Source organism: Amblyraja radiata, chromosome 8 (assembly GCF_010909765.2).
Source record: "Amblyraja radiata isolate CabotCenter1 chromosome 8, sAmbRad1.1.pri, whole genome shotgun sequence".
In the NCBI taxonomy this organism is placed as follows: Eukaryota; Metazoa; Chordata; class Chondrichthyes; order Rajiformes; family Rajidae; genus Amblyraja; species Amblyraja radiata.
The window spans coordinates 68,129,772-68,144,998 of record NC_045963.1 but is presented as its reverse complement, the minus strand read 5'-3'; the positions used below and the strand labels follow the sequence as shown (position 1 = coordinate 68,144,998).

Here is a 15,227-nt window from a genome sequence, read left to right as displayed (position 1 = left end):
CTCTACCGCTGTGCCACCGTGCCACCCCGTATAGTGTATAGCTTTTACCTTCTCGGGTAAAGTAACTTCTTTGACCCTTAAGGCTTGCACATGGAAAATGGTGACATTCAATGATCGTATGGATCCAAGAGCAGGTGGAGGGGGGGGAGGGGGGGGGGGAGAGAAAGTGGAACTGATTTGGTGGATAGACTAGATCTTCCATTGGTGGTCATTTCAGTCTACAAATCGGCGATGTCTCCAGCTCATTTGCTTTTTGATTCCAGGGCAAAGTCAAGAAGCTGGAGGAGGTGGTGCAGGACCATCAGAGCTATCAGAGCGCGGTCCAGGAACTGTCCAACTGGCTGAACTCGGCGAAGGAAGAACTTCACCGCTGGTCGGATATCTCGGGGGACTCTTCCACCCTGCAGCGGAAACTGGAGAAAGTCATGGTGGGGGAACTGTTTGTAACTGGGCTGCGAAAAATGCACCGCAGGAACCGGTAAAAGAGGAAAGCTGTATAATGCTGACTAGGCACAGGAGTACTGCTCTGAGTCAGGGAGACCTGGAATCCAAACCACTCCAGAGATCAGTCATATCATCTAGATCTAGGTCGGTACAGGTACAACAATGATTTTCCTGCATCCTTGGGTCCAAACCTTTCGGGATTATCCGTTTTGCTGGACTGACAGAGGTCACGGCCTCTGAGAGGAATCCCAACGGTACCGGATTGGCTCGGTACCAGAGGCCGAGATTCCGGCCCCGCAAAGTCGGCTTCAGAAGTCAGCTGTGGGAAAGGATCTGCCGGTTCCGGCCTGGCTGGAGTTCCAGAGCCCCGGCCGCAGGCGGCAAATTCGACCCGCCGATCGGCTGCGGAAATCCCGATGAGGTCAAGATCAGCTGCCTCACCCGGCCTAGGCATCACATTTTCGGGGGTACTTCCGGGGAGATTTCAAGTGCCCTATCATAATTTTGTCTGGATTAACGGAGGTGCTGGATCAACTGTTGCCAGAAAATCAGTGGTGGACCTGTACTTGGTTGTACTGCAACAGCAGTGTTGAAACATTAAACCAAGCCTTGGACCATAAGACCATTAGACATAGGAGCAGAACCAGGCCATTTGGCCCATTGAGTCTGCGCCACTATTCAATCATGGCTGATCCATTTCCCCCTCTCAATCCCATTCTCCTGCTTCTACCCTTAACCCTTGATGCCATCTTAAGTTCATAAATCAAAGGAGCAAAATTAGGACATTTGGCCCATCAAGTCGAATCTGCCTTTCAATTATGGCTAATTTATTTTTCCATCTCAACCCCATTCCCCTGCCTTCTCCCCATAACCTCTGATGCCTTGTTAACTGGAGATGGAAGGAACGCTGGCATTATATTGCAACAGTACAGGGTTACTCTTTCTAGTGTCCTGGCATGTTTAAATTTCAATCCTCCATTGAACATCTATAAACTGATTGCCGTTTCTTAACCAGACCATCATCAGTCGGAGCCCGCTGTGCTGCACAGACTGGCTGTTGCACTTTATGCATGCACATTGACAGCACTTCAGAAGCACCCCGCTGACTGCAAAGCGCTGCAAGACATCTTGAGAGCGTTGAGGGAAACCTTCCTCCGACTGTCCACAACCCTTCAGCCAGCCTCTTTACAGCCCACCTGCTGTGCATTTTCAGCCTTTGCATTTTAACCCTTGGTTACATGACGCGTGGTTTTTCTTTGAAGGAGAGGGTTGAGGTCTTGGATGCATGTTTGGGACAATTTGTGTAGAACTGAAACCACTGGGATGTTAGACGTTGCCCATCAGCAACAGAGGGTTGCACGTCAGTGGGGAGATCAGGTGAGTTAAGGCCAGGGAAAAAGCAAGTTACATTTCTTGTGGAGGAAAGAACTGCAGATGGTGGTTTAAATCGAAAGTAGACACAAAATGCTGGAGTAACTCAGCGGGACGGGCAGCATCTCTGGAGAGATGGAATGGGTGACGTTTCGGGTCATGACCCTTCTTCAGACTGATGTCAGGGGAGTGGGCGTTACAGAGATAAGATGTAGGCGGAGACAGTAGGACTGGTGGGAGAACTGGGAAAGGGGAGGGGATGGAGAGAGAGGGAAAGCAAGGGGCTACTTGAAGTTAGGGAAGTCAATGTTCATACCGCTGGGGTGTGAGCTACCCAAGCGAAATATGAGGTACTGCTTCCCACCACACATGGCAGCGTGTTCCAGCTATCCTCCAATCTATATTTTAAAAATGTCCCCTTCACATCTCTTTTAAACTGCCCCCTTCTCACTTCGAGGCTATGCCCTCCAGTCTTTGACAGATTCATCCTGGAAAAAAAGATTTCTGACTTTAATACACAGGAACAGCTCCTCCTGTGTTCCAAGGCTTCTGAACGGTCCTTCCATGAGCTGGGATCCCATCTGATTCACCTCCACCCATTGTGGATATCGGACTTTGTCTACGGACCCGATACCACCCACAATTCTGAGAACCATATTCAGCACTCTGTACCTTTGCTCTGTCTATTGTATTTAACTTGTTTAGTTTAGTGTATCATTATTGTTATGTGCATCGAGGTACAGTGAAAAGCTTTATTGGTGCGTGCTATCTCCAGTCAGGAAAAAGACCGTACATGATTAAAGTCAAGCGTCATCAATGTACATTTACAAGATAAGGGGGACATTGCCTAGTGCTAAATAAAGTCCAGTAAAGTCCGATTAGAGGTAGTGATTGTATTTATGCATACTACATCTGATCTGTTTGGCTAGCATGCAGCACTTTGCAGGAAGGAACTGCAGATGCTGGTTTACGCGGAAGATAGACACAAAATACTGGAGTAACTCAGCGGGGCAGGCAGCATCTCTGGAGAAAAGCAATAGGTGACGTTTCGGGTCCAATGAAGGGTCCCGACCCAAAATGTCACCTATTTCTTTTCCCCAGAGATGCTGCCTGACCCGCTGAATTTCTCCAGTGTTTTGTGTCTATCAAATGTTTTCACTGTACCTTGGTACATGTGACAGTAAAACCTAAACCTAAGCATGCCCTTTGCCCAGTCTAAATAGATGCTCTTAACCCATCTTCTATCATTCAAAAGAGAGTTAGATAGAGCTCTTAGGGCTAGCTAGCAGAATCAAGGGATATGGGGAGAAAGCAGGAATGGGGTACTGATTGTGGATGATCAGCCATGATCACATTGAATGGCGGTGCTGTCTCGAATGGCCTGCTCCTACACCTATCCTCCATGTATCTATGTATTTGGTTAATTCATTAATTCATAAGAGATAGGAGCAGAATTAGGCAATTTGGCCCATCAAGTCTCCTCTGCCATTCAATCATGGCTGCTCCCTGCCAACCCCATTCTCCTGCCTTCTCCCCATAACGCCTGACACCTGTACTAATCAAGAATCCATCTATCTCTGTCTTAAAAATATCCTTTAACACCACACCCTTCTGTGGCAATGAATTCCTATAGATTCACCACCCTCTGACTAAAGAAATTCCTCCTCATCTCTTTCCTAAAGGAACGTCCTTTCATTCTGAGGCTATGGCCTCTGGTTTTGGACTTTGCCACTAATGGAAACTTCCTCTCCACATCCACTCTATCCAGTCCTTTCACTATTCGGTCAGCCGGGTGGCGATCTGTTACTGCTGTCTGATCACACGCACTCTGTCCATAACCATGAGTATACAATGTGATTCCTCACTGGCTGCCTTTTGACATACAAATTGAATGCATTTGTGACATTACCCTTCCCCAGCTCTTTGTTACGACTTCAAAGTATTCATTCAGGCTGAAAATATGTTTCAAGTTCTGGATTTTTGTTTTGTCTCCAGCATTTATGCAGAGGTGGCAGGATCTTTCCCAGCTTAAGCATCGTTCACTGTTCAGTAGTTCACTGCTCTTGTTGATCTTTGTCGATCGAGATTTTAACATTGGCTCTCTTGATCCTTTTATAATTGATCAATGATAATTCCTCAACCATAGCTGCCTTGGAATTCCCTATAATGAGAGCACATCTGATCTGTCTTGACCAGAGATGACACCCTCTTTTAGTTTGTAAAGACAAATGCCGGTTGTGGGACGAAATTGTTAAAGTCAGGTCTGTGATATTCAGCAGATCCAGGCACGGCAGGGTTAATGTTTTGTGCAGGACGTTGCGTCGCTTTTACTCAACTATGAACTTCTCAAGCAGCTCCATGAGGACTTGCATAAACAGTTATGACAGTGCCGGTGACTGTAAATATTTTCCATCACCAGGAGCTGATCGTTTCCAGACGCAATGGCGGGGAGCGTTTAAGCAGAGCCGAGTCCCTGGCTGGAGAGGTTGTTCGGCAGACGGGAGCTGGTGGGCGCGAGGCCATCCGCAGGGAGCTGGAGGCACTGCGGGCCGAGTGGTGGCAGTGGGAAGAGAGCACGGTGCAGGCGCAGAGCTGCCTGGAGACCATGCTGAGCCAGACCACCAGCTCCGAGCAGGAGTTTGAGGCTCAGGTCGCCCAGCTTAACAGAGACCTGCAGGACTTCAGCGCCAGCCTCGGGGCCTGTTCCCACAGCCTGTCCCAACTGCAGGACAAAACCACCGATGAAGAAGTCGTGGAATGTTGGCAGAAGGCAAAGGTTTGTAAGCGTTCCATGGAATTTGTGTCAGGGAAACGACTCTGGAAAACAAATTAGCAGAGGCTGTCTTAGCTTGGTGCTGCCAAGGATAAAAAATTCTTTCTGAGCAGTTCAGTTTAATCATCATGTGTACCGAGGTACAGTTGCGTGCTAACCAGTCAGCGGAAGGACAATACATGATTAGTGCTGATAATCTGCAGATCAGCATATAGTGGTGCATCATGTACATCAATGTATTTATATGCTAGAGTAGTTCAGTCTTTTAGTTTAGAGATACAGCGTTGAAACAGGCCTTTCGGCTCATTGAGTCCGCACCGACCAGCTATCCCCGTACACTAATGCCCCTGTCCCACTTAGGAAACCTGAACGGAAACCTCTGGAGACTTTGCACCCCACCCAAGGTTTCCGTGCGGTTCCCGGAGGTTGCAGGTGGTTGCCGGAGGTTGCAGGTAGTGGAAGCAGGTAGGGAGACTGACAAAAACCTCCGGGAACCGCACAGAAACCTTGGGTGGGGCGCAAAGTCTCCAGAGGTTTCCGTTCAGGTTTCCTAAGTGGGACAGGGGCATAACACTATCCTACACACTAGGGACAATTTACAATTTTTACCGAAGCCAAATTAACCTACAAACCTGTACGCCTTCGGAGTGTGGGAGGAAACCGGAGCACCCAGGAAAAACCCACGCGGCCACGGCGGAGAGCGTACAAACTCCGTACAGACAGCACCCGTAGTCAGGATCGAACCTGGGTCTCTGGCGCTGTGAGGCAGCGACTTTCCTGCTATGCCCCCCCCCCCCCCCCCCACCACCACAGTGAAATGACTTCAGCAGTTTGGACTCAGCTAAAGAAATTCCAGCATCAAAAGCAGATATTTTCTGGGTATCTCAATGCTGTGGAGTTATTAGAGTAATGACTAATTCAATGGCTGATAATTAAATTCTGCACCCCACTGTGAGAGGTTTATCCAGACGAACCTTGCATTCTGCCTTATTACATAATATAACTCTTTGAAACTGTAAACAGTATTAATAATATTAACTGCTGCTGGTTGTAGAAAGCCTAATTCCAGTTTGATCAAAAATAACAAGTTCAACAACGGAAAGTACCCCTCCCACGCACAGTGCTGTTACCACAGGCAGGCTTGGTGCCAAGCACAGACTCACTCCCACGTGCAGTGTCACTCCTCCAGTCGTGTGTCACTCCTCATCACAGCTTCACTCCCACATCAATCCCAAGCAGGGCATTGCTCCCTCCCACGGACAGCATTGTCTCCATGCACTGCATCGCCCTCAAGGGCAGAGCCGTTCCTGCAGGCTGCAATTGGTGGGATTTTGCTATTAGGATGGAATCAAGGTACGTGGAGATGGGGTCAGTGGCAGAGAAGCAGCTGTGTGTGTGTGTGTGTGTGTGTGTGTGTGTGTGTGTGTGTGTGTGTGTGTGTCTGTGTCTGTGTCTGTGTCTGTGTCTGTGTCTGTGTCTGTGTCTGTGTCTGTGTCTGTCTGTCTGTCTGTCTGTCTGTCTGTCTCCGGCAAATGCCTGAAAAACCGCCTAAGTGGGCCAGGCCCATAAGGCAGCGACTCTACCGCTGCGCCACCGTGCTGCCCACTAAGCGGTAGTTCTTTTTCTCTTCACCTCTTCTTTCTCTTCAGAGATTTCGCCTGTCCCGCTGGGTTACTCCAGCATTTTGTGTCTATCTTCAGTATAAACCAGCATCTGCAGTTCATTCCTACACATCTTGTAGCCCTGTATGCAGTTTTACTGCAACATAGAACATTCCTGAATATAACTGCGGATTTGCATGCAGAGTATCATTCCCAGATGCATTACTCCTTCTCTTAAATTCACACATGGTTCACAAGGGCGGCACGGCGGCGCAGTGGTAGAGTTGCTGCCTTACAGCGCCAGAGACCCGGGTTCGATCCTGACTACGGGTGCTGTCTGTGCGGAGGTTGTCTATTCTCCCCGTGACCTGCATGGGGTTTCCCCGGGTGCTCCGGTTTCCTCCCACACTCCAAAGATGTGCAGGTTTGTAGGTTAATTGGCTTTGGTAAAGATTGTAAATTGTCCCTAGTGTTGTTGGATAGTGTTGGTGTGCGGGGATCGCTGGTCGGCGTGAACTCGGTGGGTCGAAGGGCCTGTTTGCGCACTGTATCTCTGAACTGCACACATTAGAGTCTCGGCACAATATCAACGCTATAGACAGAATTGTCCATCACATGTTATGCTCCATTTGATTACTCCCAGCATTCTATAGTTGTATTTAATGAACAATGGACATCATTGTCTCCTCTTAGTGAGCCAGTGTATAATCCATCACCATTTTTCTGCAGGAAACAGAGGAAGCCCTGAAGGAGGCGGAAAGTGCCAGTGAATCGCTGAAGACTCAACTAAACGACCTCTGCAGATTTTCCAAGGACTTGAGCTCGCATTCAGATAAAGTTTCTTCTTTAATCAAAGAGTACAATAGGTAAACACCATTTTGTACATTATTTCCTTTTTTATTCATTTGCGAATTGAGGCAAGGTCGAAATGAGGCACGATCACTGACTGACTGACCGACCTTGGGAAGGCAGTGGTGACTCTCCTCCTGAACAGTCCATCTTGTGAAAGGTTCTCCAGCAGTGCGGATGAATAGTGAGTTCCAGGATTCAGTGATGGCAAATTCTCCTGGACCATCCATATTGAAGCTACGGCCTAGAAGGCACACCAACGCCTCTACTCGCTTAGAAGGCTTAGGATGTCCCCCAGCAACTCCCGCCAACTTCTACAGATGCGCCGTAGGAAGCATTTTATCCGGATGCACCACAGCTTGGTTTGGGATCAGCTCCATCCAAGACCACACTAGAATGCAGCGAATTGTGGACGCAGCCCAGACCATCACACAAACCAACCTCCCTTCCATTGACTCCATTTATACCTCACATGCCTCTGCAAGGCCAGCAGCATAATCAAGGACGAGTATCACCCTGGTCACTCCCTCTTCTCCCCTCTCCCATTAGGCAAGAGGTATAGAAGTGAGAAAAAGCACACTTCCAGATTCAGGGAGTTTCCAGTTTCTTCCCAGCTGTTATCAGGCAACTGAATCATTCTATCAACAACTCGAGAGCAGTCCTGAGCTACTATCTACCTCATTGGTGACCCTCGGACTAACTTCAATCGGACTTTACTGGATTTATCTTGCATTAAACATTATTCCCTTTATCATATATCTGTACACTGTGGATGGCTCGATTGTAATCATGTACTGTCTTTCTGCTGACTGGTTAACATGCAACAGAGCTTTTTCCTGTACCTCGGTACAAGTGACAATAACTAAACTAAACTACATTTCCGCGTCTTGAAGCAAAGGCCACTGCATCACCAGCGGCCTGCGTGCTGGTGCCAGGCCCAAGGGTGTCCTGCTTTCCCCCTGGTGAGGAGCATCAGAAACTAATTGTTGGCCTTTTGATACACAGCTGGAAATGCTCAGAATTTCCCTTGCGTCCCCTCTCTCTCCATCCCTCCCCCACCCATCGTACTAGCCTCAAAGTTCTTGTTGAGGCTCATTGTCTGTAACTCATTTTCACCTAGCCCACAGCTGACAATGGCTTGTTTCCTTTATCTTCATCACTTTTTTTGCCTATCTTTCATTCACTTGTCCTATGTCACCTGTATCTCTCGTTTCCCTTTCCCCTGACTGAAAAACGGTCTCGATCCGAAATGTCACCTTTTCCTTTTCTCCAGAGATGCTATCTGACCCGCTGAGTTACACCAGCTTTTTGTGCCTCATCCGCAGAAAGTCTTGGGGATAGTGGACGGTGAAATGTCAGGTCCTGATGTTCCTAGTGAATAACCCCCTGTTTCCTTGTTTGCTGTAAACTGCAGCCTTTGTTTGCAGACGGCCAAGTACTGTCAGAGCAAGGAGAAGGCCCTGGAGCAACGATTCCGCACCACCTTCAGAGAATTCCAGCAGTGGATGATCAACACCAAAATCACCACCTGCTTCGATACTCCGCAAAACATCGACGAGGCCACGGCAATAATCCAGAAACTGCAGGTGAAGTGTTCGCCACACACAGACATCACGAAAACAGCCACTTCCATTAAGCATGTTTAGTTTAGTTTTTAAATTTAGAGATACAGAGCGGAAACAGGCCCTTCGGCCCACCGAGTCCGTACCGCCCAGCGATCCCCTCACACTGACACTATCCTACACACACTAAGGACAATTTACAATTTTACCAATCCAGCAAACCTACAAACCTTGTACGTCTTTGGAGTGTGGGAGGAAACGGGAGCAGCAGGAGAAACCCCAGGCAGGTCACGGGGAGAGATAAAGCGTGGAAACAGGCCCTTTGGCCCATCGGGTCCAGGGTAACCAGCGATCACCCGTACGCTAGTTTTATCCTACACACTAGGGGCGATTTATAGGCCAATTAACTGGGAAACCGGAGCACCCGGAGTAAACCCATGTGGTCACAGCGAGAACGGACAAACCCTGCATAGACAGCATCGATGATCAGGATCGAACCTGGGTCTCTGGCGCTGTAAGGCGGTGCCATTGTGCCGCCACTGATCAGTCTGAAGGGTCCCGTCCCGAAATGTCCCCTATCCATGTTCTCCAGTGATACTGCCTTACCCGCAGAGTTATTCCAGCACCTTGTGTCCTTTTCTTAAAAAGTTGTTTAAGAGCCAGTCCGCCTAATTTAATGAACACATTTAATTTTTCAAGCTTGAGTCACATTTTTATAACGTTAAAAATTTGAAACACAAAATTTCAAACAAAAACACTGGTCCTGTCGATATTAAGAAAAACAAGACTTGTATTTCTTTCTCGACTCCTGAAAATGGTTTTTGCTTTTGGCTGCAGGATTTCCTGTTGGAGAGCGAGGCGTGTCAGGGCAAACTAAACACCCTGATTTCCAAAGGTGAGCTCCTGAGCCGGATCCTCAGCAAGGAGAAGGCAGAGGCGATAAAGGCCAAGGTGACTACAGCCAAGTTGGACTGGAAGAACCTGCTGGCAAGTCTTCACCAAAAGGAGGCGGCCTTACAGGTAGGAGGCGAACACCAACTCCATGGTTAGTAGGGGTGTCAGGGGTTATGGGGAGCAGGCAGGAGAACGGGGTTTGACAGGGAAGTAGAGATCAGACATGGTTGAATGGCCGAGTAGACATGTTGGGCTGAATGGCCCGATTCTTAATTTTAGTTTTTTCGTTTTCCAGACACAGTGCGGAAACAAGCCCTGCGGACCACCGAGTCCGCTCCGACCAGCGATCCCCGCATACTAACACTATCCTACACACACCCTACATATTTACCAAGCTAATGAAGCTACAAACCTCTATGTCTTTGGAGCGTGGGAGGAAACCAGAGCAACCGGAGAAACTCCATGCAGATCACGTACAGACAGCACCCGTGTTCAGGATCGAACCCAGGTCTCTGGCGCCGTGAGGCAGCAACTCTACCGCTGTGCCACCGGGCCGCCCTTCTTGTTTCCTTACGACATTGATGGTGTCCATTCAACCCATCGAATCCATGCTGGATCTCAGAGTACTTTCTTGAGCCCCATTCCTCCACTTGTTATAACCTGTCCTCTCTCACATGCCCATCAATGTCTCCAATACTGCGTGAGTTGTGAACCATTCTCTGCACAGACAACCTTTCCTGGTCCCTTCTGTCGTGTTTTTTCCATGCATCTTGTGTTCATGCACACATGCACATCAGCAGAGCCAATCCTATTGCTACTTGTCACCTTTAACTTGAAAGGCGCAGTTTTCAAAAGCCTGCTGCAAGTTCTCGTTTATTGAGGTCAGTTTTTAAAGGGCCGGGGTCACGTTCGATTCGAAGACTTTTTTTTCCCCGTCCTCACCAACAATCTGTCTTTAGACACAAAATGCTGGAGTAACAGCGGGTCCGGCAGCATCTCTGGAGAAAAGGAATAGGGTGATGTATCGGTTTAAGACCCTTCTTCAGACTGAATGAATGAATACATTCATAAGCGATAGGAGTAGAGTTAGGCCATTCGGCCCATCAAGTCTACTCCGCCGTTTAATCATGTCTGATCTATCTCTCCCTCCTAACCCCATTTTCCTGCCTTCTCCGCATAACCCCTGACCCCCGTGCTAATCAAGAATCTATCTATCTCTGCCTTAAATATATCCACTGGCTTTGCCTTCACAGCCTTCTGTGGCAAAGAATTCCACAGATTCACCCTCTGAATAAATGAACAAATGAATGAATGAATGAATGAGAGAATGAATGAATGAGAGAATGAATGAATGAGAGAATGAATGAATGAGAGAATCAGAGAATGAATGAATGAATGAATGAATGAATGAATGAATGAATGAATGAGAGAATGAATGAATGAACGAATGAGTGAACGAATGAGTGAATGAATGTGAGTGAATGAATGAGTGAATGAATGAATGAGCTAATTAATTAATGAGTGAATGAATGAATGAGTGAGTGAATGAATGAGAGAATGAGTGAATGAGTGAATGAGAGAGTGAATGAATGAGTGAGTGAGTGAAATAATGAATGAATGTATGAATGAATGAATGATACTTTATTATCACCTGACATATCACAGTGAAAGTCTTGGTTTTGCCCACCATACACAAAGTATGCAAAGTTTCGCCATGTATAGGGCGCCAACAAAGAAGGGTCTCAGCCTGAAACGTCACCTGTTCCTTCTCTCCAGGGATGTTGTCTGACCCACTGCGTTACTCCAGCACTTTGTGTCCATCTTCGATGTAAACCAGCACCTGCATTGCCTTCCTGCACACAATGACCTGTGTCTTTCTCCCTTCTCCCAGAACCTGCAGTCCCAGATGAAGGACTTTGAGGCAGGCGTTGGCCCTGTGCAGGAGTGGCTGGTCGCCACGGAAATGGCCGTGCAAGGGAGCGGCGCTCAGCTGCCCGACCTGCTAGCGAAGAAAAATGAACAGTTCAGATTGCAGGTACTCGAGCATCTCGCCAGCAACTGAGCAGCAGCAAACTACATTCCATCACAAGCTGCACGTGATTCTCTAATAGTGGGGGGGGGGGGGGGGGTGACGTGAATTATGACAATGATTATCATATTTTGCTGCCACTCATGACTCAGGGCTTCCATCCCGCTTCTGTAGTAGCCTGCCTTGCCTTAGCATTGTAACGTGTCCCTTGTTTTAACAAGCAGCTAATGTTCACTAACTGCTTTTGATGTGCTTTGTTTTCAGTGCGCGACACGGTAACATGAGTCGAAGCGGCTCTGGATGCTTTTGCCGCAGCTCCATATAATACGCTCTGTAACCTGTTTTTCTTTTGCACACCTGCTTATGCCTTCCAGTCTATCCTAGAGGATATAGCCTCCCGCGAACCACAGCTAAACAAGCTGAAAGAGAAAGCTCACCACCTGTGGGAAGAGCAAGCGTCTAACAAAAGCTTTACGCACAGAGTGTCTCAGCTGTCCGCTTGGTATTTAGCCTTGAGTAACTTAGCCAAGGTAAGGACTGGAAGTCAGCGTGTTCTGCTCAAACGTCAAAAGCAAGCGCTAACCCTCAAAAGAAACAATATTGCAGCAAACTCTGTGGTTTGCTTCTGTTGATTTGTAACTTTGCTCGAATTTCCGAATCAATTTTTGGTTAGGCGAGAGGTACAGAGTGTCAATGGTGAGGAGAACTCTGCACCTGACTGTAGACTTGAGAGATACTTTAGAGATACAGCGCGGAAACAGGCCCGGCGGCCCACACCGAATTGGCGCTGACCAGAAGGACAATTTACAACTTTTAACCAAAGCCAATTAACCTACAAACCTGTACACCTTTGGAGTGTGGGAGGAAGCTAGAGCATCCGGGTCACAGGGAGAACGTCCAAACTCCGTACAGACAGCACCCATACTCAGGATTGAACCCACGTCTCTGGCGCTGTAAGGCAGTAACTCCACCGTTGCGCCACCATGCCGCCCAAAATCTCAAAGATCTTTTCTAAAATATGACATCCTGACATTCACTGGTGATTGGAATATTAAATGTAGCTTGTGTCTCAGATTAAGAAGCTATCCTTTTTTATTCATTCAAGGGATGTGGGGTTTTTCCACAGGATGAGTCAGCATTTAATTAACAAAAACTCAGCCGTCAGGCAGCATCTCTGGGGAACATGGATTTCAAGTCAAGACCATATCTGAAGAAGGATTTCAACCCGAAATGTCACCTATCCATGTTCTCCAGAGATGCTGCTTGATTGGCAGAGTTACTCCAGCACTTTCTGTCCTTTTGTGTATCAACCAGCATCTGCAGTTCTTTGTTTCTGCTGTTGCAGCGTAATCGCTCATCTCAAATCACCCTAAAGTGGTGTTGAGACTTACATTTTTTGACATTACAGATACAGTGCGGAAACAGATCCTTCGGCCTACTGAGTCTGCGCTGACCTGTGAGCCCCGTATACTATCATTATCCTGCACACTAGGGACAATTTACAATTCATACCGAAGGCAATTAACCTACAAACCTGTACGTATTTGGAGTTGGGAAGGAAACCGGAGCGCCCGGAGAAAACCCACGCGGTCACAGGGAGAATGTTCAAATTACTTACGGAGAGCACCCGTAGCCAGGATCGAACCGGTGTCTCTGGTGCCGTAAGGCAGCAACTCTACCGCTGCACCACAGCCCACCACAGTCCTCTTGATCCGATGCAGTCCTTGAGGATTGGGTAAAATCACAAAGGTGTTAGGGAAAGGGTGTCAGGATTTGTGACCCAGTGACGGTGAAGGAATGCCGGTGTATTTCTAAGCCACACTAGAACTTAGGAAGTGGAAATAGGCCATTCGGCCCATCGAGCCCACTCTGCCATTCAATCATGGCTGATCTCTGCCTTCTCTCCATAACCCTTGACACCCGTTCTAATCAAGAATCTATCTACCTCTGCCTTAAAAATATCCACTGACCTGGCCTCCACAACCCTCTGTGGCAGTGAGTTCCAATGTTTAACTATCCTCTACTAAGTGTAGGGTTTGTAGGTAACTTGTGGCGGCTGAATTCCTGTGCTTTTGGTGTCCTTGTCCTTCCAGCAGGTAGAGTTTGTTGGTTTGGAGTGTTCTGTGTAAGAAGTCTAGATCATTTGCTGTAGTGCCTCTGATACTGTACAGCCTGCTGTATCACGCATAGCAACTATGTGTCAGTGATTGGGTGAGAGAATGGTTGTGGATAGAGTGTGCCTATCAAGCAGGCCATTATGTCTCATATGGTAAAAAGACAAAGTACTGGACGAACTCAGTGGGTCAGGCAGCATCTACGAAGGGAATAGATTGACAACGTTTCGGATTGGGACTCTTATTCAGACTGATCAGTAGGATGGAGAATGCTGGCAAAGAGAGTCGGGGTGGGACAAAGCCTGGCAAGTGATAGGTGGATACGGGCAGAGGGGCATGTGATTAGCAGAGTAAGTGACAAAGACGAGAGGTGAAAAGGAAACAAATGGGTGTCAGATGATGAGGGAAGTGAAGTGTATAGCCTCGGGGAAAGATATGGATAGGAACCAGATTGAAGAGAGTCCCGACCCAAAACGTTGGTACATCCCCTCCACTGATGCTGCCTGACCGACTAAGTTTAGTTTAGTTTAGTGTCACGTGTACCGTGGTACAGTGAAAAGCTTTTGTTTGCATGCTAACCAGTCAGCGGACAATACATGATTACAATCGAGCCATTCACAGTGTGCAGATATACGATAAAGGGAATAATGTGAATGACATTTAATGCAAGATAAAGCCAGTAAACGTTGCCTATCTCCTTCGCTCCATAGATGCTGCTGCACCCGCTGAGTTTCTCCAGCATTTTTGTGTACCTTAAACTCTGATTAAAGGTAGTCCGAGGGTCTCCAATGAGATAGATAGTAGATCAGGGCCGCTCTCTAGTTGTCGATAGGATGATAACAGCTGGGAAGAAACGGTCCCTGAATCTGGAGGTGTGCGCTTTCACACTTCTATACCTTATACCTGGAGTTCCTCGAGTAGGTCAGGTCAGGTCAGGTGGAGTTCCCCCTGCCACGGGTGCCATGTAATCCCGTGCTACCTGCTCCATGGTCAGATAGTCGGCCACTAAACTGTCTCCCCCACCTGGACCCCCAGCAGGACCAAGAACAAGACCTGTCAAAGGGTGGATGAGCTTCAGGCGAGCCAACAGCCATCCACACTTCAGTAGAAGTTGCGACCACTGTCGTACACGGCATTGTAAGGAATGATGACACAGCACACACACACCAAAATCCAATACTTCCAGCGGCGGATGTCCGCAGGAACTGGGGGACGGAGATGTGTGGTGCGTCCGTCACCGATCCCATCGGAAACCAACACCACTGCGTCGCTAATGTTTTCAATGATGATGAACGAATCCTCGAGTATCTGCAGTTTCTTGTGTTCCTTCTGTGTTTTATGCTGTTGAGATTCTTGAGCGTTGGTTGAAGCTGCATTCACCAACAGGTGGAGAGTATTTCCCCACACTCCTGGCATGTGGTGGACAGCTATTCACTAGCGGGGTCCCACTGCGGGGTCTCTAGCCTTTGACCTTCCCTTGTCGCTACATTGTTCCACATGGCTTCTCCAGTTCAGTTTCTGGCTACTAGTACCCCCCAGGATATTGACAATGAATGATTTTAGTGCTATCCACTCTGCTAATGATCTTTT

General features: G+C 47.9%; 1 protein-coding gene across 13 annotated transcripts in view; it reads left to right on the top strand.

The window, feature by feature from the left end:
- The window catches only part of syne1 (spectrin repeat containing nuclear envelope protein 1), a 440,240-nt gene that overhangs the window by 198,068 nt on the left and 226,945 nt on the right, over window positions 1–15,227 (top strand). For 12 of the 13 annotated variants that reach the window (XM_033026154.1, XM_033026164.1, XM_033026166.1 and 9 more), the window contains 7 exons: window positions 264–428; window positions 4,235–4,591; window positions 6,919–7,055; window positions 8,453–8,624; window positions 9,438–9,620; window positions 11,386–11,529; window positions 11,898–12,053. In XM_033026154.1, coding sequence (XP_032882045.1) covers window positions 264–428; window positions 4,235–4,591; window positions 6,919–7,055; window positions 8,453–8,624; window positions 9,438–9,620; window positions 11,386–11,529; window positions 11,898–12,053 — 1,314 coding nt within the window. The remainder of the gene's footprint in view (window positions 1–263; window positions 429–4,234; window positions 4,592–6,918; window positions 7,056–8,452; window positions 8,625–9,437; window positions 9,621–11,385; window positions 11,530–11,897; window positions 12,054–15,227) is intronic. The other variant, XM_033026160.1, reaches the window with a different exon arrangement.